The sequence below is a fragment of the Varanus komodoensis genome, unplaced genomic scaffold (genome assembly GCF_004798865.1).
Source record: "Varanus komodoensis strain SLA01 unplaced genomic scaffold, ASM479886v1 scaffold8, whole genome shotgun sequence".
In the NCBI taxonomy this organism is placed as follows: domain Eukaryota; kingdom Metazoa; phylum Chordata; class Lepidosauria; order Squamata; family Varanidae; genus Varanus; species Varanus komodoensis.
This window is the reverse complement of record NW_025336481.1, coordinates 28,166,428-28,188,375: the sequence shown is the minus strand read 5'-3', so window position 1 is coordinate 28,188,375 and position 21,948 is coordinate 28,166,428. Positions and strand designations below refer to the sequence as shown.

The 21,948-nt window shown below is 38.2% G+C and overlaps 1 protein-coding gene across 2 annotated transcripts in view; it reads left to right on the top strand.

Annotated features, from left to right (window-relative positions):
- TMTC2 (transmembrane O-mannosyltransferase targeting cadherins 2) overlaps positions 1–21,948 on the top strand; it is a 198,250-nt gene that overhangs the window by 124,182 nt on the left and 52,120 nt on the right. For both annotated transcript variants that reach the window (XM_044455244.1, XM_044455245.1), the window contains 4 exons: positions 7,822–7,936; positions 16,976–17,061; positions 18,535–18,719; positions 21,033–21,111. In XM_044455244.1, coding sequence (XP_044311179.1) covers positions 7,822–7,936; positions 16,976–17,061; positions 18,535–18,719; positions 21,033–21,111 — 465 coding nt within the window. The remainder of the gene's footprint in view (positions 1–7,821; positions 7,937–16,975; positions 17,062–18,534; positions 18,720–21,032; positions 21,112–21,948) is intronic.

The following is a 21,948-nucleotide window of genomic DNA, read 5'->3' as shown; positions in this document are numbered from 1 at the left end:
AGGTTTTTTAATATTCATGATGTGTTGCATGCTTGTTGCTAAAGCACCTAAAAACACGATGTTTGCATCTAGGATTTCTGTTGTTTCTCACACGTGATTTTGTGTCCGAATTCTTAATACTGATTTTTTCCCGTTTTTTGCCTTTATGGTAAGTATATATATGGTAAATATATTACACCCAATCACGTGGAGCACTATCTTACTTTACAAACCTAGAGAAGTATTTGTGTGGGAGAGACCACCTTTGAACTTGGTCAAACTGTTCTCAGCTTGATATAAGCAATATTTGGTGATGTTCTGATCTGGAAATAGCATATATGTCAGAATGACCCAGGTTAAGGACGGTTGGTCCTAGCCAGAATATAAGGTCAAAAGGCAGCAGAAGGATATAACGTGCTATTGTGGAATTCAGCAGAGGATAGTGATTGGCAAATTGAATTGAAAGAGCTGGTACAGTTGCAAAGACAAGGAGCAAAACTGGTATAACAAAGGGGTAAATAGATGAGATTTGCTTACTTTTTAATTAACACTTCCTTAAAACAAACAACAGCAGCAACAAAGATCTCTATACACTATCAGTAAAAAACAAAACAATATAAACAGAGCTTATAATGATAGGTATATAAAATCATAAATAGTGCCATAGCTGAACAGAGATTAATTGAATAACTTCAGTAAAGAATTAGAACAGGAAACTGAATTAGATAAACTGGGGAAAATCTGTTTGAAAAGTTTTTAAAAAGTAATCTGATAGATTGATCACAGAGGTAGGACCAGAGAGGCTTCTGAGGGAAGGGAGTTCACACAGAATTAATTAATCCGTGGAAATACTGAAGCTCCTTAGTTAGTTGGGGAATGGGGAATGTAGATCAGAGCTTCTGATAAATTGATGATGCATCTGAGAGGTATCCATGCAAGGCCATGTAGAAGGAAACCAATGATGTGAGTATCAATGGTTTTGATCACCACATAAGCCAATTTGATCCTTGGTCAATGTTTACCTTAGAAGTTTCATATCATTCTAGGACCATGAAATATTTTTGAAAGAACTAAATGTTGGGATGGACTCTTGTTGTTCAGCTTAATGCCCAATAGTTATTATTATTTTCATTTCTATACTGCCCCATAACTGAAGCTCTCTTACAATCATAAGTTTTTGTTAGTCAAGAAGTTGTGTCTGACCCATCACGACCCCATGGACAACATTCCTCCAGGCCTTCCTGTCCTCCACCATCCCCTGGAGTCCACTTAAGTTCACACTGACTGCTTCAGTGACTCCATCTAGCCACCTCCTTCTCTGCTGTCTTCTTTTGCTGTCAGTTGTTCCCAGCATTAGGGTCTTCTCCAGTGAGTCTTTCCTTTTCATTAGGTGGCCAAAGCATTTGAGTTTCATCTTCAAAACAGAAAAGACTGTGCATTCCAGAAGCTCATGGCTTAATGCTTCAGGGATTCCAATAAATTATACTGAGAGCAAGTGTGGTGTAGTGGTTAAGAGAAGGAATTCAGGAGTCCTAGGTTCTAGTCCCCGCACATCCTTGGAGCCAACTGGGTGACTTTTGGCCAGTCAAAGACTCTCAGCCCAACCTACTTCACAGGGTTGTTGTTGTGGAGATTGAGAGCTGGAGGAAACAACGTAAGCTGCTCCGAGTTCATAAGAAAAAGCAGGATAGAGACCGAATAAATAAATAAAACCCAATATATAAAAAATATTTTCAATTACAATTGATTGAAATATGTATATTTACTGAAATATACTGATTTCACTATGCCATAATCCAGTATCAAAGCAGTATTCACCAAGAAGTTAGAGGCTTCTCATGTAGGAGTAATGAGATAGAAAAATCATTATGTGACTGGAAACAGTAAATTTAGATTCAAACATTGGTTTCACAGCTTCACAATTCCCTGTGGTGACTTACAGAAAATTACTTTTCAGAGTCCAAGTACTAATCTGGTACTCCATGGAAGTGTTGATGAGTTTTAATATTAGTCAAGTATTCATGAGAAGATAATAAGCTTAAATGTACTTTGACAGAAAACAGAAGCAACTGATGTGATTTACTGTGAAAACTGAGATAACTGTCCACAATATTATTAGGTTGTTTTTGTTTTTTGAGGAACAACATCAATGAGAGAATCAGCTACTGTCTTCTGAGAAATCAGTACAAGCCATAAGGAAACTGATGGTAGTGGCAGCTCAGCACTGCCTAGTTGATTGGTGTTGTACATCTTTATTTCTATTTTACTACTGTAATTTATAGCATACTATGAAAAGGTGTTTAGAAAAGGTAGTACAAATTGGTTTATACCATAGAATTAATCTGTCATGGTCTGAGAATCTGGTGCTCATAAAAGTTTTACAGCAAACAAAAGATGAGATTTATTGTTCATCTCAGTTTTCCTTCTGTACTTCTAAAATTCCTAAGTGAATGAGCCTCCTCAAAATTGTGCAACTGGGACAAAGAGGATGACTGTTATGACTGAACACTTTTGTGTCCCAGTGACACTGTAAGCTATTTCATATTCTATTCCTGGAGAATGTCACTGGAGTTGACAGTACTTCTGAATGCTGCTTTTTTATTTGTATGTATGTATTTAATTAATACGGTCAAAGAATTTTCACCTTGTTCTTTAAAGTGTCTCCCAGAGTGGTTTACATGATTCTGTAATAAGACAGTTCTTGTCCTCGAAAGTACAATTTAAAAGGCATGACATGGATTGATCCATAGATAAATCTACATTCTGCTGCATTGTTGCAAACAAAAAGGTTGTTGGAGAGAAAGAGTGATCTCCTAGTAATAACTGGATGATTAATAGCCCAAAATCTGTATCTTGACAAAACATTTTTCAAAAAGCACCAAGCTTAATACATTTCATACATATTTTTTAAAGGTTGTAAACCTTCGGATACCTTTCAGAAAGGTAAATCTGAACCAATATGAAATCTTGTCAAATTTTCAATTGCTCTGGGGAGCAATCTTTGCCTTGTGCAAGCATCAGTTTCTACTAATGCACTGTCAGCATTGCTAATACTGGGGCACAGGTAGTTCCCTGACCAATAACCTGAAGTGCAAAAGTTCCAGCAGACTCCTCTATTCTATTCATTAGTGTCAAGGATGAAGAACTTGTGGTGCTTCAGATGCTTTGGCCTACAACTCCCAATAGCTGTAGCCAGTATAGCCATTGGTGAGAGATTATGAGAGTTAAGTCCAAAAACATTTGGCTGGCCATTCCTAACATATGTTGCTGTGTGGTCCTCTGATTTATGCAGCAAGAGTGTTCTCTTTACTATAAATTGTGATGTGGCAATGATTGCATGGTGCAGTAAGAATTCAGTCAAAAGTCCAAGATACGTTGCCATGGATCGTGCTTAGTAGGCAAATCATGGGATTTATGCCCATATATTCTGCTTGCCCTTGTGAGCTCTGATTTCTCTCTCCCTTTGGAGCAAGCTATAGTTGCTGTGAAATCAAAACTGGCCAAAACATGGCTTCATTGAAATTGAAGTTTACTTCTAAACATGAGTTGGAAACCCAGTTCAAACAGTGTGTTTTTAATCTGGAGATAACCTGTGATTTTCACAAAACCATTGCCTGCCCAATTTGGAGATCACAATAGGGAAGACTTTGGGTAACAAGGAGTAGACAAAATATACAAGCTTGAAGTCCATTCATGATGGCCAAACTATCATGAATGAACTATCATGAATGAACTATCACTCCGAACTGGGTCTGCTAGTATTAATTAATTTTTAGGGTCACTCCAAGAGTTCACAGTCGTTCATGGCTGCATACATAGACAATTTTGAAAAAAACTAAAATGGATTCAAAGGGAGCCAAAGTTCTAAGGTTTGCTACTATGAACAACAGAAGCAAAAAACAAACACAACTCCAGGTGAATATTTTGAACTGTTTCATAGTTTAGGTGGTCATTGAATATCAAACAAGCCTTCTCTAATATTCAAATTATTTTTTAATAGTGGGAGATATCTCAAAAGGACCTTTTTTCATTGTTTCCAACTTACTAAATTATGACAATATTAGTGCTAATATATTGAATAAAACCAGAAAATTTGGTTTTATTCAATATATTAGCCAGAAAAGTTGAATCCTGAAGCACACATTAATAATAATGTATCACCAAGACCTGAAAGGTATAGAGGTTGCCTTGTTAATAGGCATTTTCTTCCAACAAATGAAGAAAACTAAGAATGTTATATATGTATCGAAAGTATACCAGTTTAATTAGCTCAACACATTCTGAAGTAGTTACATTAGTGTCATATAGCCATCCATTTTTGTTATGTTTTTTGTTTGTGTGCTTCTATCCCTAATGTAATTCATTAATCTGCTATTTATCTGCAACTCAAGGACAATTACCACAAAAGAACTGTTATACTTCTTTACTTCCATTTCTCATTCTGAGATAATAATACCAAGAGAGAATATGTGAGCCAACATCTTAATCACTGTGGAGGAAATCTGAGAATGTAACACTGGAATCGTTTTAAACTTTCTTCCTGTTACAGTTTCGATTTAGGTTTGGAAGCCATAAGTTTGATTTTGTTTGTTTGTTGATTGACTTTCCTTGTGAGTCTCCTCATTTTTTCTTTTTTAAGATTGCTTGCCACATGGCATAAGAGGCTGTCATTCACACAGCAGAAAACCAAAATGCCTTACTACCAGGGGCTTCTTCTTGGGTGGGTGGGGATTATTATGTACATCACATGAAAGGGAACACATTTCTTCTAGTAATTTTCTTTAAACTTTGCTCCCTGGTTCTGGGGATAAAATTTGTATGACCTGAACTACATATTGTGAATGCCTTTTGAATCCACACATAATTCTGACAGTTATCTACATTTTGTTTGCACTGTTATTAAATATTGCAGGGAAGATCATACATTCTATGAAACAAAAGCCTGTTTATCTCCAAGTTAGAGATTTCTCCTTATTTTTTTCTACTCTCTTTCAATCTTTTCTCCTGACTCCCCCCTCTTTTTTTGAGGGGAGTGGAGGCATGAGCAGGATAATATTTTTACTTTCTAGTATCTGGACTTACTGGCTTAAATGTTCACATTTCACTGTGTAATATAAAATTTCAGTGATGTGTGTCAGGGAAAAAAATCCTGGAAAAAATTCCAATGCTATATTTTTACATGGAAAATGTTGCATGCCACGTATGTCAGCATCTGTCCATAGCTGCCTGGGCAGCCGTACTGCAGTCAATTATGTTAGATAGCCCAAATATACAATAGCAACTTCTATAAGCTATTCTCCTGAGGCAAGCACTGACAAACCCTAGAGCTCAGTTGCCCATGAGGAAACTGAAAAATAAAGTGTGACAAGCCCTTCCTGTGCATAATGCCATTGGCTCCTTGTTGTGTCTGGAGCTTTTGCTTGAATTTGTCCTTGTTGCTTCTGTCCTTCAATCACAGACGGAAGGAAAATGGAAACTATGACCATGATTGCTGTTGCTTCATTTAAGAATATAAGAAGTGCCATGCTGGATCAGGCCAAAGGTCCAGCAAGAACAACATTCTCTTAACTTGGTGGACAACCAGGTGTCCTGGTATAAACCCCTCCACCCAGTTCAAGTTCCCCAGCTAATGTCCACACACCACAGATGCTCTTAATGAAACAGAATGTTCAACTAGTTTTTCTGAACCGGTGTTTTCCAACTTGAAATGGAACCAATAAGCAATTCAAAGTGTGAGGGAAGCTGAAAGTGCTACAGTTATATCAGCAACATACAGTTAAAGTGTTCAGATTAGATACATCAGCTCTCTTTGAGTAAATATCCAATAAACTGTGTGTTTCTGGTGTAGTTAAGTTTTTCAAAATATAAACAAATTTAAGTTTGTATATGTTATTATCTTTGCATTTTTACAAATATTCCAATAGATTTACTTCCACATAAAGCTTTGAATTAGTTTGAATATGACATTAAAAACATATTGTGAAATTCATTTAATCTCCCCAAAGCAAATATTTCCATTCAAATGCTTTGTAGCTGTTGGGAAAACTTTTGCTACATTTATAATCAAATTGACATGGATTACCATTTAATACATATGAGATTTTTGTATGCTTATTGAGGGAAATGTGTGTTGGGGAGGGAAAATGAGTCAAACTAATCTCCTATAACATTATGTAACACATTGGAAAAATTTGCAATTTTTTTCCAATTGTGTTCTTTCCAGAAACTGAAACTATAATAGAGGAACCACCTACAAAAGCACCTTTTCCCTAGTTTTTCATACAAGCATGTATCATACGTTCTAGATCAGTGGTGGCGAACCTATGGCACATGTTCCACACCTGGTACGCAGAGGACTCTCTGTTGGCATGTGAGCCAAGTTGCCCCAGCATCGCCCCAGCAGCTGAGCATCGGATAACAGCGCACATAGGGGCCATGCGCATGCTCAGAAAGGAGTAGCAGCACTAGGCAATGACGTCACAAGCTGCAACTCATTAGCCGCAACTCATCCGAGCTTTCGCATGGCTGGTCAGTGTACTGGCAAGGATGTATTTATATTTGCTGGGACTGGCTGTGAGTTGTTTTTTCTATACAAAAACCTCATCTTTCAGCTTTTTTTGCAGTGTTGGCACTTTGCGATACATAAGTGGCTTTTGGGTTGCAGTTTGGGCACTCGGTCTCTAAAAGGTTCACCATCATTGGGTTAGGGTTAATAAAACAAGGTGTCCTGGTATGATTTGGATGGTTGGAATGTGTTTAGAATGGGCAGAAATGATGAGCTGTGCTGAAAAAGCTACTCAAGGAAGACTTTTTCAAAATCGCATTATTTTCAATGGAACTTTACCCCTATATTAGGGTTAGGGTTGTGCACCAGGGCAGGGTTAGGGTTAGAAAAACGAGGTGTCCTGGCATGATTTTGATGGTTGGAATGTGTTTGGAATGTGCAGAAATGATAAGCTGTGCAGAAAAAGCTACTGAAGGAAAGCTTTTTCAAAATCTCCCCTTTCAATGGTATTTTAGCCCTATATTAGTGTTAGGAGAGTGCACCAGGGTAGGGTACGGCCAGTGTTGGCGAACCAATGGCATGCCTGCCCCAGCAGGCACACAGAGGCCTCTCTGTCAGCATGTGAGCCATGTCACCCCAGCATCACCCCAGCAGCCGAGCATCGGATAACCTCGCACATTGGGACCATGCACATGCTCGGAAAGGAGTAACACGTGGGTTTTGGCTTGCAGTTTGGGCACTTGGTCTCTGAAAGGTTCGCCATCACTGGACTACTCTATCCACTAACCCACTAAGTAACATGCCTGGTACAGGTACTGTTAGCATGTTCTATGTCTATCTCAATGTCATCAGTAGGAATGATTTATTTCCTGCTTGAAGCAAAGAATTGCTGAATACAAGCCTTTTATTTAAAAAACAACAACAGTGCAATGATGAATCATTATCACATCCCTCACACCAGTGAAATGCCTGTCAGCTCCTTTCCTTCTAGTTCTGTACTTGTTGCTTGAACAGCAGTAGCATTGTAAATGCTCTGTTCCCCTCACATGTTTTGGCTCATCCTTCAGCGTTTGGGGAGTGTTCTCAAGAATCGCAATCCCAGGTTCTGTGTGCCATCTTAGGATAAAACTGATGACTATTGTGCAGTGTGCATATTGTTAAAGAAACAGTATAGTCTAATGAAAGGGGGTATTTTTTTCCTGAGAGTGGGTGAAAAAGAAAGAGAGGAACGCTGTGTGGATTTTTTCTCCCTAAGGAACTACTTGATGTTCCTTTACTGTGCTGCATATAATTGGATTGTAGCTCTTTCTGAATACTTTTTTCTTTCCTCCTGGCAGCATGGGGTAACCTTGGAAATGTTCTGAAGAGCCAGAGCAAGATTTCTGAAGCTGAGAATGCTTATAGAAATGCCTTGTACTACCGCAGCAACATGGCTGATATGCTTTATAATTTGTAAGTATGCATAGCTTCCTTTCACTGGTTCATCTCAGAAGCCTTTTGTGAAGGAAACCTTTTTATTCTGGACTTCTAGAAATGGTGATGATTTTCAGCTGCTTTGTTTTCTGCCCTTTTATTCACTCCACCACCCCTTTCATTAACCTTACTGTGAACTCTCTAGAAGGCCCATGACTCAGTACACCATATGTCGAAGCTCCAAAGTTCTGGAAAATCTGCTGGAAACCTGAGAGAGCAATTACCAGTCAGCATTGACATTAAAAAGATAGGCAGACCATTGGTGTGACTCAGTATAATTCAACTTCCTGTGTTTCTATAGATAAGGCTTTCTTCTATTCTTTGTATGTATGAGATCATCATGTATTTGACTATATTCTGCAGCAACTAGGAAAAGTTGGCTTAACTCTCCCACAAAGACCCATCTCACTAGAACTTCTCAGAAAGTGCAAATTTTACTTTTATCAATTTCAGTTGCCGAATTAATAGCAGTCCTTTTTACCTTTGGAAGACAGCCCCAAAGAAGCACCTATGGCAGAACTTTGGTAGTCTGTGTTCTATCAGGGATGGAAGGCATAGACAATGCGACTTTATTTTGGCTCACCTTCGCTGCCTGAGCACTCGATTTGGTTGCTACAATTTAGCTTCAAAGCTCTAAATGGGCCCAAGACCACATTCTCTTGAGAAACATATTATACCTTTCTATTAAATTTCAGTGAGATCTGCTGGCAACCACACTCTGTTCTGGGCACTATCTGTTTATTAAGTGGAATTACAAAGGATTCAGAGCTTTCCTCTTTGTAGCACCCACATGATAGAATTCATACTTGAGGGGAATCTGTCCACCTTTTTAATCAGCTTTCATTAGCCACTGAAGACTTGTTGCATGGCTTCCTTTAAACACCTTTAGGTAGAAACACTTACATAAATAAAATGTTGAGTGACGTGCTATCTAATATTGTTATATGATAATACCAATTTATAATTACCTCATCCTTAATCTGCCTGGATGTGGCAGACCTCCATACTGTAGCCTGTCTCACCTGTCCTCAAAATGATCAGGTCTTCAATGGAATCACTGTCTTAATTTACCCCATGTGTGTCTTTCTCCCCCACTCTGTGATGGTTAATATGAATTAACACAAAGACTAGTACGCTGTTCTATAATATAGCTCTTTCCATGCAACCATTACTATTAACAAAAACTCATGTGGCATTAAGGGATAATTGACAAATTAATCTTCACAGCAACACCTGGGTCTTTCCAAGGAACCCCATTTTCTAGTACATTGTAGAGATCAAACTGTGGCTCATACTGCATGTGTAATGAAGGGTGAGTTTCCCAGCAAAGAAACGTTGAACAAAGACAAAGCATTAAAAAGCAAATTCATTGAAGCAGTTAGGCATAATGTAATACCTGACACTTGCCATAATGCAAAGCCACACGAAACAAGTGTAACATGTAAGCAGAAGCTTGACTTCTTCAGTATAAAACCACAGCATCATTTTGAGTATTGCTGCAGTCCTCGTGTCTTGCTAATAGAACTGAAGTGACTGCATGTGGCAGGCACAATGATTTTTTTTCTTCCATGGATGCAACATCTGCCAGCTGACAGCTTGTATGCCTACACTGAGAACACATAAGTACAGTGTGTGAACACAAGTTCTAAGATACTTATTCTGTGGTTAATGAAGGCAAAGAGTCAAAAGAGGCTGTATTGGTAGTGAACTAACAATGGCTACCAACAATGGTTGATAGAGGGCAAGTAACTTGGGCAGTAATTTAGTTAAAATGTCTTATTATACACTGGTCCATAGCTTTGTGGAAGGATATTGAGCCTTTATGATGCACATACCAGTATACAGTATGTGATACCTCACAATCTGCCTTGATGGCTTGTTTAAGTCACCTTGGCTCATTTTGATCATGTGGATTGAGTCAGAGATTTTTGAAAGGGGTGTTATTACCTGACTTCTTTTCTATTAGTACACACACTGGTTGATAATTAGAGGAAACCTAAATCAGCATTTTATCAATACCAGACTTGCACTGCTTCAGAATTCTTGGCCAAAGCAAATATCGGTGACTTACAACTTGATCTTTTATTTAGCTTACTTTTCTCTGGACACTCTAATATATGACAGCTTTTTTGCTCTGTATTCAGATGTGAATAGCTAACAAACATCAGAAGAACTTATGTATCTTTTCTGCAATAGCAGCGTTCAGACAATATGATAGCTTTATTTAAGGGTTGGGTGTGGATCATCCTTAACTGGTAGGCTCCTGTTGAAACACACATTACTCTCTTGGCTAAATCCAGCTGCACTAACAGTCTGTAAACTATGAACAACTCATGAAGAGAACATGGTTTGTTCTAAGGTTGTAAACTGTGGATAGTTTGTGCTTAAAAAACATGTTTGCTTAATATGGCTGGGTTCAGACAACACAGTACCTTACATTACAACAACAACCCGGAGTTCAGTGACAGCACACACTCAACCCTTAAGTTTGAGTAATCATGCTTTCTGAACCCAGTTATTATCTCTGTAATCCTGTGTGTTTCTCTTAACATTAATGGTAGTATAATTGCAAATTGTTGCTTTTCATATATATTTTAAATATCTTTGTATCTTTAACTGCATAGATGCTCCTTAATATGCCTTTTAGTGGTTTTCCTTGTGTATAGTACTTTTTTTTAAAGGATATATTTTTAATTCTCTTCAACATTTTTTTCATTCTTGTCCAGGAACAACTAGCTGCTTTCAGAGCTATAGCAAAGACTTGTGCCTAAAAAGGAATAATAAAATTGCCCTGAGTAATAATTTGCTGGCAAGCTCTTAGAAAAACAAAAGCACCAAGTTAATTTTGCTAATATGAATAGCTTTTTCTTATTTATGTTTATTAGGAGCTTTGGGCAGTATCCAATGTTGTCACAGCACTGCCGTTAATGATCTCTTACTAGCTTAAATGAATGGCAGTTCGGCATCATTAGAACTTGCTATACAAAGGAGAAAGGCATTGATTTGACACCTGGTTTGGCCCATGAAGTTAGCTGCCAAATTTTGGTGGCAGATCACTGCTTCTTTCCTTTTCAGAGCAAACACAAATGATGTTGTGCTAGCATTCATTTGCACTAGCACACTGTTAGTGCTAGTGCTATGACAGCATTGGAAGCCACTCTGTATAACCCTAAATCTTTAAAGAAGAATATGAACATATTTGAAGAAAGTTGTACTTTATGTGACTTGTCTGTAGTCTTAGAAAGCTATGTGGATGCAGAGGAGAGAATCACCAGTGCAGCTAGAGATATTCTTAAATTTTCTAGTTTAGCAACATTTATAGATAAACAGGCAAGGCAATTTTGAAATGAAAAGTAACTAGAGTGCTTACCCATGTGAGTAGTTGCAGGAAAATTTCTAGCATACTTCTAGCTATATGCATAGTGTTCTCCTCTGTATTCATGGAATTGTGTGGAAGGTGACACCCTTACGGTTAGCTTAGATGTGATAGACTTTCCAATCAGGTGACTGCTGTCCCTGGATTTTCTAAACTAGTTATAAGCACTATAATACCTCCAAATGAAACTCCTAATTTGAAATGAAGAAAGGTTGATGAAGCTTTTTCTGATCTCTCTCTGTGAACAAAATGAAAGTATGGTGCTTCTTGGATTGTTTCCATGAGCATTTTCAATATTGATTAACAAAGCAGGTGTGCCCTGTTCTTGGATTATTTGGTGGCATCCACACTTAGAAACTTTGGATTGTTTATGGCTTAAACAATTCAGATTCAACCCAACAAAAAACATAGGCAATTGTTAGGCTAACTCAGAATCATTTAATCTTAAGCAACCTAGAATTTCAGTATTTGGACATCACAAAACAACCTGAATTATTAACTGTAATTGGAAATGCCTTGCATGCATTTCTAGTCATCCCCAGCAGTTCCAGAAATTGGTGTTGTGGCATGTGAACTGAGTTGGGACATTCCAGTGCAGAAGCCCTAAATTTGTAAGCAGTCCTGAGGCTTCGCAAAGGATGGGGTAGAAATGTTTTAATTAAATCAAATTAAAACCTTTAAACCTGGAATATTATAGGCATCCAATACAGGATGGTAGGAATGCAGATGCCAAGGTTGTCTCTGCGACTCTCTCATTCTGCAACATGGCCATCTTACTGCAGTACTTCAGAATGGGAGGAAAGGAGGCTGAATGATGCCAGGGCATACTGGTCTTCTTTGCTTTTCAGGCCCAGAATGACCCCTACACCAATTTTACAATGTTTCTCCTATAACCTTAGAGATGCAATTGGCACAGTTCCCTCCTCACCAGCTGCAAGGGGAAGGGAAGAGTTCTACAAGTGCAGATCCCAAGCTGTTGGGCAGAAGTCTGCACATACATGTGTATGTGAATTCATGTGTGTGCACACATGTGCATATAGACAGAAATGCATGTACACACCTGTGCATATTCAGCAGAGGTCTACTCAATGTTGGGATACTCCAAAAAGGAACGAAGTAGCAAAGGTTACTTTGCAAAGCAAAGTAGCAAAAGCAGAAGTATGTTTACTTTTGTAAGATTTTTTTTTTGCCTAATCTAGGATCTCTAGGCCATGTGCATCACTGTTTCAATAAAGTTTATAAAACAGTATTAAACAAGACTTTAATTATTTACCAGAATTCAATATTCACTCTTGCATCTGCTCTTCATTTTGCATCTATATGAATTTTAAATAGCTAGTGAAACAGCTGTAAAACAGTCTGTATTCTGAAACAGAAGGGAAAAATAAATCTGACTTGCCTCAATGGATGCCAGTATTAAAGCTGCTAATAAAAGCAGAAAATTAGTTCTGAAGTCCTCTAATGAAGAGAGCAGAATATTTAAAAAATCCAAGTGGCATAAACATACAACGAATGCAATGCATTATACTGAGTTCTATAAAAGTAATACTTAATTGCTTCAATATGGGTGAGTAATTAATCTAAGGTTCATAACAACAGAGCCTTTCCAAAACTAAAGGATTATAAAGGGAATATATCAAAGAAGAGCTGTATAAATATAACATGGAGAAACTGGAAAATTTATTCAGTGCCTGTGCCTTTTTGGCTCCCAGAGTTGTGACATGTTGCTATGGCTGGAACATTCTCCCAGGCCTCCATTATTTTACATAAGTCCATTGTTGCTTTTTGTCAACCTGCATGGTTGATATTGATGAAAAGATTGAATATAATGAGTGCACTTCAGTTGTAAGAGTACCCCATCATTTGCTGTTGCTTTCGTGATCTCTGACGTTCCCACCTTCTCTTTCCAGCACAAGATATTTAAAGCTTCTGTTCTTGGTTAGGAGCAAGCTCTGGGGATGGTTTTGCATCAGAACTCAGCAAATGATGGTATTTTGAACCACTGTATGGTTCAAAACTAGAAGCTACAATAGCAAGCCATGGTCGTCTTACGGGTTTTCAGTTTGCTCCTCCAGTTGTAGTCTTTGCATTGCACTGTGCCCCATGGCTCATTAGTATCTTGTTTCTACTGCATGGAAGTATAACTGGACAGGTTATTATTTCAATGTTAGCTGACCACTTTCCCTTTCACCTAGAACTCTTTAAACCTTTTAGCTTTGGCTAATATAAAATAATGGCATTGATGGCTTGAAACTAGCATGTAGTGGTATCTTAAGAGGCCCAGACAAGTTGTGCTATCACTCTGGACTGCACTGAACATTTAGGCATTATCACCAGCAAAAAACGAAAAAACACTGCAACACTAAGCAGGCCCAGCCCTATCATGAGCTGCACAACACCAACTGTTTCAGCTGACAGGGGGCACCAGAATAGGCATCCTTTGCCAACAGTTGCCTTCTCAAAATCCTGCTGCACCCCCACCACCACTAGAACAGGTGTCAACAGGTCAGCTTCCTACCACCTCCAGGATGGTTAGACCACAGTCAGGCTGTAAGCCCACCAGCCCTGGAATTCTGTTCTCAGACCGCTTGAGATCTTGCTGCCACAGACAGCAGGCCAGTCAAGCTGTGGAAAGCTGCTGATTGGTCCTTTGTTGTTTGGAATGAAGTGCAGTAACCAGTGAGTAGACTGCTGCCTTCCAGGCACTTCTGGGTGCCATCATTCAGGTAGACCAGCAGGTGAAGCACCTGACTAGAAACAGGCACGTATACACTTGAGTCTAGACAACAGGGAGAACAGACTTGAACAGGCCTTTCCCAAGTTTTGACTGGCTTACTTGGTGACATCTCACAAGAATTTGCTAAGCTTTGCAAGGCTTGCAAAGGCTTCTCTATGGCACCAGCAACTTGGCAAGACCAAACAGGTAGCAGCTGCAGCAGCATGGGGCACAGCAGGGGTTCCTGAACCTTTCCCCAGTGGCATAATGCTTCAGGCCAGCCTTGGTAGTAAGACTTTTTCAGGGTTTCCAGGGCAAAGCTTAACATGCAAACACTTCCTTCTACTTCTTTGTAGTGCATGTGTGTATTATATGTGTCTAATACATTGTGCAGAACACACAGAACTATACATTGACTACTGGTCTCTGTTCATCCAGCCTTTTGCTTACCTATCTGATCAGTATTAGGTAACTACAATAACCTAATTCTGTTCCTTACTCTCTTCATGAAACCAAGTCTTATATTTTATTAGGTACTTAGTCAGTCCTTTTCTAATGCCATCTTCAAATGTAATCACTACCCTTTTATATCCTATGTAATTGGAGCATTTTGCCCTGCTTATTCCAGTTCCTATCTGTATTCAGTCTAAGTTTTCAAGTTTAATCTTGCCTCTGTTTTCAACAGAGGCTTAGCACAACATCATTCCACTGGCTTACAGCTAGAGGAAAACAAATTTTGGAATCTATTATTATTTTGTGCTTCTATCATTAATTCTTTGGATGCTGGCTGGAATGCAAATCTCCTGGGCAGGGACTGGAGGGAAAGCACACGGCAGAGCAATAGGTATATTTTGGGAGTCACTAAATCCCCTAATCCTGACTCAGTCCATCACTAGCAGAATATGGAATTACACTGCCACCTTGTTCCAAATAAATTTAAATGAGGACTTTTTCCTAAAGAAGCATGTAGCATGCCGGTTATTGATTACCAGTTGATACTTGTAGTTATTCTTTGGAGAGAGAGATGATAGAGTTATGTAACACTGGGCCACATTCATAATAAATTCCAGTTGACCCTCAAACCAAATGATCTAAAACATGAAAATGATTAGCAAAATAAAGTCTATAATATTGTTTGCTTAACTATATAATTGTAATACTACTACATACGAAGTGGTGTTTATCCTCATTTTGGGATTTGCTTCAGCAGCTGAATGAAAGAGTTCAATTTATGTTATGCATTTGTCCTATAAAGCTTATTTATTAACTTGTTATTTGGGGGTAATTAAATATTCAAATATTTAGGTATAGGGTAGCATCAAGAAAGTAATATATTGAAAGATAAGCAGGCCTACAGTTAATAACTTCTCAACTTTCTCTCTCTTTCTGTGTGTGTGCATCCATGCATGTGAACATCAGTATTACTTTACAAATTATATAATTTACCCCAAACAGATTTGAAACTAACAAGTCTGGAGTCAGTCTAGCCAATCATGACAGTAGGAGATATTAGTGCAGTGCAGATCTTACTGTATTGTAAAGTTGCTCATATGTTTGCAAAAACTCAAGCATTTTGATGTTGCTGTAACAAACATTTGCAACATCTCTAAAAAGCATGAGAATGACACCAATTTATGCAGCTGACTTTTTGTTCATTTGTAGTGTTGCAATTTCAACTCTTCGTTGGTGGGTACAGATTCCACACTAGGGTTGAACCAAAATAGGATTGAACGAAAAACTGGTGTGGTTCAAATATTGTAGCAAAAGTTGACATTCTGTGTGAAGCTTTGAAGGTCCACACAACACTTTTCACGCTTAAACATTTTCTTCTAGTTTGGGATCTCCCTGCACCCCTTCAGCTAAGCATTCAGCAGATATCTGTGTGATGCGTCTGCTGCAGCCCACTGTGAATTCTGCTCTTGTAGGGAAGATAGGAGAAGAGCTTCTGCATTTACCTTTTTAAAAATTGCTGTACTTGTCACTTTAAACAAGACATACAGCAGGATTTGCTGAGCCTTATATGAATCTCCCCCACAACTTGGCAAGGGAAAAGTGTAGATCTTGCTTTTTATATCGCTGTGGACTGCCCCTGAGAAACGGTTGCTGCAGCTGTTTTTTAAGAGAGACGCCTGCATCATAGAATGATACATCTGTACATTTTCATGCCAAGAGAATGCAGTGAAGGTGAGGAGAAGGCTTTTAACTCTGTTAGGGACTCACCTTGAAAGAAGACAAACAGTGTATATGAGTGCAGGGAGGTTGACATTCTTTTCTGTGTTTTGTGTTTCTTGTTACGATTTAGTGTAAACATTTAGGTTTGATATGATTTTTTTCAAAGAATTCCATTTTCAGAAGTCACACATTTTTTCAACATAAGAACGCAAGAAAAGCCATGTTGCCTCAGACCAGCCATCCAGTCCAGCCCTCCATTGATATGGCGACAAAACGCACTGCCAGGACGCATAAATGCTGTGGCCTGTTTTTGAAAATATCAGACTGAATGTGAGACCTTGTCCAGCATAACAGTGGCTAACAATTATGTAACTAAGTCTGTGCGATGATTGAAGAAATTGACTGTAAAAATGCAGATTTTGGGAATGAGAAAGATATACATTTCTAAAATCGTGGTTTAATTTAGCATTAAGTTTCTTTAATTAAGAGAGTTAGAATGAAGAAATGACTCTAAAGAACATGTACATCTTTTTTCTGCATACAGAAGGACTTAGCCCAGTTCTTTAGGAACCTGCTTTTACATTTCTACTTTAAATAATGTAATGGAAAATCTGCAGGATGACATCTCTTTTTTGTAAAGATGAGCATTAATAGTTAATTGCCAGTAAATTTGGTTCTTTTAGCTTTTTTTCATAATTAAATTCTTACTCTGTATATGGTTGTCTATTTTTCTCTATTTTTCTTCTAAATGAAGAGGATTGCTGCTGCAGGAGAACAGCAGGTTTTCGGAAGCACTTCATTACTATAAATTGGCTATTGGAAGCAGACCTACTTTAGCATGTAAGTAAACTATGCGTTCATTTGTTTTTAAAATACGCTTTTTTATGCTGTGTTATAAACACCACTTCTGGAAGAATTAGCTGTAAAGTACATTGATTCTGCAATGAAATAATTATTTTGCATGTGAGAAGGAAGCCATGTGTACAACACTTAAGCATTTTCCATTATACCTACTTATCTGCAGACCACCCCTACAATTAGGCTTGGTCTAACAGCTGCCCGAGGCTGCTGACCTTGGGCAGCAGCAACCTTATTGAAATTAATAGAGTTATATTTTCACTGTTGGGCAGTGTGAGAGATGCTTGTGGGATTTGCTGCAATAGGTGCCAAAATAACTTCTTTCCTGGCCTTAGGTTCTATGCAGCTTGGCTTGTTGGGTGTAGAGAAAGTGTCCATTATCGTTTCAGTCAGCAGCATGTCTTGGCTCAGCACTGTGCCTTACCCTTTTTCTGGACCCACAAAGACCTTTCACTACCAGATTTCCTCTATTGACTAGGAGGAAAGTTACTCTTTTATTTGATTTATATGACAAGCATATTCTTTGTTTTCTGGATTCTCATTCTTGCAGGATTGGAACTCAAACGTTTCTCTTGCTACAGAGTAGAATGCGATATTTGATCGACATATTATCTTTGTTACAAGAGTGGGTTGTGACAAAATGCTTCTAAGGAGTTATATAGTCTCTTGGTCATCAACTTTATCTGGAAAACCCCTCAATTTGTTAGTGCCATGCACTACTGAGGTCTCTTCCATAGCTGTTTGGAGAAGGGCATCCATTATGTGAAATATGTTCCCTGATACTAGACATGCTCTGACAATTTCTGTTTTTAGGCACATATTGAGAAGAATGCATATGCATGCCTTCTCAGTCTAGTTAATCCTTCCATATATTTTACTCATGAATGATGTAGTTACTGTACATTGATTTTGCTTGGTTTTATATTGAAACTTTTATTATTAATGAACACCGGTTTGAAATGTTTAGATATAATACTTGTATAAATACTTAAAAACAAAACAAGCAAATGGATAAAAAGGAGGTCAGAACGCCCAATGTTCCAGATCCATTCCATTTTGTTAATTATTTGAGAAGTTGCTGTTCTTAATTCCAGCCAAGTTTATGGCCTTGTTGTATATTTGCCTGGTTTCCACTGATAGCTGTTAAGATTATTTGGACAGTGATGCTGAATGCTATGCAAATAACTTGTTGTACTGTTTTGTAGTGCAAAATTGTTGTGATAAAAATGGTTTATCAATAAGGATTTTAACCAGATTCAGTATTTCAAATGATTGAAGAAATCTAGAAATGCCAGTCAATGTCAACATAGTAAGCTAAATGACCAGGGACCTGACTCAGTACACGGCAACTTCCTATGTACTGGCTATTGTAGCTACAACATTGGTAGCTTTAGACAAGCTTAAGTTCGGTGAGATTATATGTGGGTGTATAATATTTTCCTCTCTCTTTCTCAGCTGCTTATTTAAATACTGGTATTATCTTAATGAACCAAGGGAAAGCTGAAGAAGCCAAGAAGACATTCTTGAAGTGTTCAGAAATTCCTGATGAAAACTTAAAAGATCCTCATGCACACAAGAGTTCTGTTACCAGCTGTCTGTATAATTTGGGAAAACTCTACCATGAACAGGGACAGTATGTGGTAAGTAATTCCATTCTGTGATTCAATAGCACACTTCCAAGGACATTTTTACAACAGTTGCTTAAATCTACCATTTAGGTTAAATTGTGGTTTAAAGAGTGTTTCCAAGCATTGTGGAAATCTTCCCAAAGCATTTGTGAGATGTGTTTTGTCTACTATAGAAATGAAGGAAGAGGTCGTACAACTCAGCTGCAATCATGTGTTTCTAACACTGACTGAATCTTGTCCTTCCTTAGTTTAGCACTCAATGAATGGGTTCATATGATCACTGTAGCCCACCATGGCTTTCTGGTAGAATAAGAAATAAGTCTTCCTGTCGGTCAGAGGTAAATACAGTTTAGGCATGGGAATATGAGTACTTCTTGTTGAGTTCATTGAAATGTAATATGTTTCAAAAAGAAAAAGAAAGCTGCCAGTTTTCACTGTGTTCAGGCTATCTTACTATCTTACCAACAGGATTTTCTTTGGGAATTAAAAAAGAACAGGAGGAGTATAGTAATATGCAGGTCAGGCTAGTCTTCTAAGCAGACATATAGGTGCTTTCTTAATCAAAGAGCAAATATTCCGTATGGTTAATGTGGCGGCAGGGGAGCTAGACTAATATTTGACAACTAAAGATGGCTGTTGATTTGTTCATTGTGTTGGATCCTGATTTAGACACACGGAACTAAGTTGGCAGAAGCAGTTGTCCCCAACCCCTGTGCTCATGGAACTTGATATTTCATCCCCCTCCCCTTTGCCATAGTCTTCCTCATTTAGCAGGGTGTTCCCTGACACTTTCAGCTAGCTGCAGGGGCTTCCAGGAGGTGGAGGGGACTTTCCACAGTCAAGTTACACATGCCTAAATCTGACATAGCTCATTTGTGTTTGTTGTTTCTCTGCTGTTTGTATTATCAGTATGAATAACTGTGTCTCTGTATCGCATGACTCTATTGCATGAAACATATCTATTTTTCTTATTTATTCATTCTTTCCTCTTTGAAATCTTTATTTTCAGGATAAATTGCTTCTTACCAGTTGTATTCGCCCATCAGTTGATAAAAAACTATAATTTTTATCTCCTTGCTGATGGATGGCTCTTTGATCCAAGATGCTGGTGCCCATGCCCCACCCAATCTGCTCCAAAGGACTGAAACACCCACTGAAACAGCTTCAAAGCATCTGTTACAGCCAAAGCATCTACTGGATCAAAGAGCCAAAAATCAGTGAAGGGCCACCATTTGGATAGAACCAAGAGCTCAGTTTTCCATGATCAGAGCAGAACCGACAAAACCCACTCTGTCCATTCACAAATAAAATGGCCTTGGGAAACATCTTACTAAAACAAAGGTGCATCTGTGTGATGGGACCAAATCCTTTCCTTTCCCTTGCTTTATCATACACTGTAGCTGAAGACACTTTTTCCCAGCTTGTTTCAGGGAGCAGAAGAATTAGAAGCTAGGGACAAAAGCATCTAAACGAAGAGAATTTGTGACCCCACAGGTGTTTTTGGACTTCCATTAGCATCACCCAACATGGGCAGTGGTCAGGGGAACTGTAGTCCAACACAGCTAGTTTGAACCTGGAGTTGAAAACATAGCATGTATTGTGTAGAACTTGTTGTATCTTTTGTGTGTGCTATGCCACATTTCCAAACACTGCTGGGCAATAAGTAGGTTTCTTTTGAGGTTAATACTCGTAAATGGGTGTGTGCCTGAAACAAGTTTACTGTGCTTCTTGGGAATTTATTTGTGAGAAACTGGCTTTGTACTAAGAGAGGCCCTTTTAAAGATCTGCAGAGGATTCAGAAGAGTATCATTTTCAATAATTTTTAAGGGTTTTGAAATAAAAAATCATTTTATGCATGGGTCAAGCAAGCCTAGCTGAGTAAAATGTAATGCAGATACCCTTGTATTTTATGCAGTCTCCTTCTCTTTCTTCTCCCCCTTCGTATGGAATACTACTTTCTGTAATTGTGATTTCTGTTTATAGTAGACTTGAGAGCTATTATTGTGACTACTGTAGTCTCATGGCAATATTAAAACACTCCTCTGTAGTTAAATACTAATTTGTATATTGTGTCACTTTCTGGAATTTCAAAAGTAGGCTAATGAGCCTTTAGGTGTTCTCGAATAACCCATTCTCCCATCCTTAAGTGAGATGGCCAGTGATTGAAATTATTCTCTATTACATTAAGGAAATTAATCTCAATTGTTTACTTCTTTTTGTAAGTGGGAAATGTGACCTCTCTTCATGGTTAATAAAGAGGACTACATTTGCATGTAAAATTGCTTTTGAATTCAGTACTCTGGTAATTTCAACTTCTTTTCACAGGATGCCCTCACAGTTTACAAAGAAGCAATACTGAAAATGCCAAGGCAGTTTGCACCACAGAGCTTGTATAATATGATGGGTGAGTATAAGAATAGTAGTTTTTCAGATGTGCAGACTCTTCCGAAGGATTGTTATTACTTACTGGAATACTTTACTTTGGAGAATACCTAACACTTTGGACTAATTAATTACACCACAATTTGGAAGGTGTGGAGGGTGTAAGCTATTTGCATTTAGAATAAACAGTATACAAACAACCATTTGCAGATTGTTTTTTGTTTGATCCGAACCCAGAAATAAACCACGGGTGTTTGAAGGGTATTTATTCAAAAGGAAAATGGTTTGTTCACTCTGTGCATTCCCAGCAGATTGTGAACTAATTAACACTTTTTCTGTTGTCATACTATGTGAATTGCTTTAAAGTCTTTATCTGCATCACACCTTCAAAACATTCAGGGTTTCACTGCAACTTAATACCCATGAAGACCTAACAGAGACATACATGCATACAAGTGTTTCCAATCATGAGTCCTATTTGTGCATTATGTCGGTTTAGATCATATTATTTATATGTCTTTTTGATGCATAGGCTTCCAACACATGGATAATTAAAATCAGTCAAACAAATCAATTGCAATGACAAAAAGGTAGAAAGAAGGCTACACATATGTCAAGCTATAAATAGTTGTCTAGATAAGATGGTCTGAAGAACACATACAAAAGTGAATAAAGAAGGGGCCTGCTAGATCACTGTAGAAAACAAATGTTACAGTTGTAGCCCAGCCACTGAAAAGACTCTACATCTGCTACCCACTAATTTATAGCCTTCAGCCTCTGAAATTGTCTGAAGCACCTGACAGATTCATATGGGCTTAATGGTAACCTTATCCTAGACCATGGGAAGTGCAATCCTGTG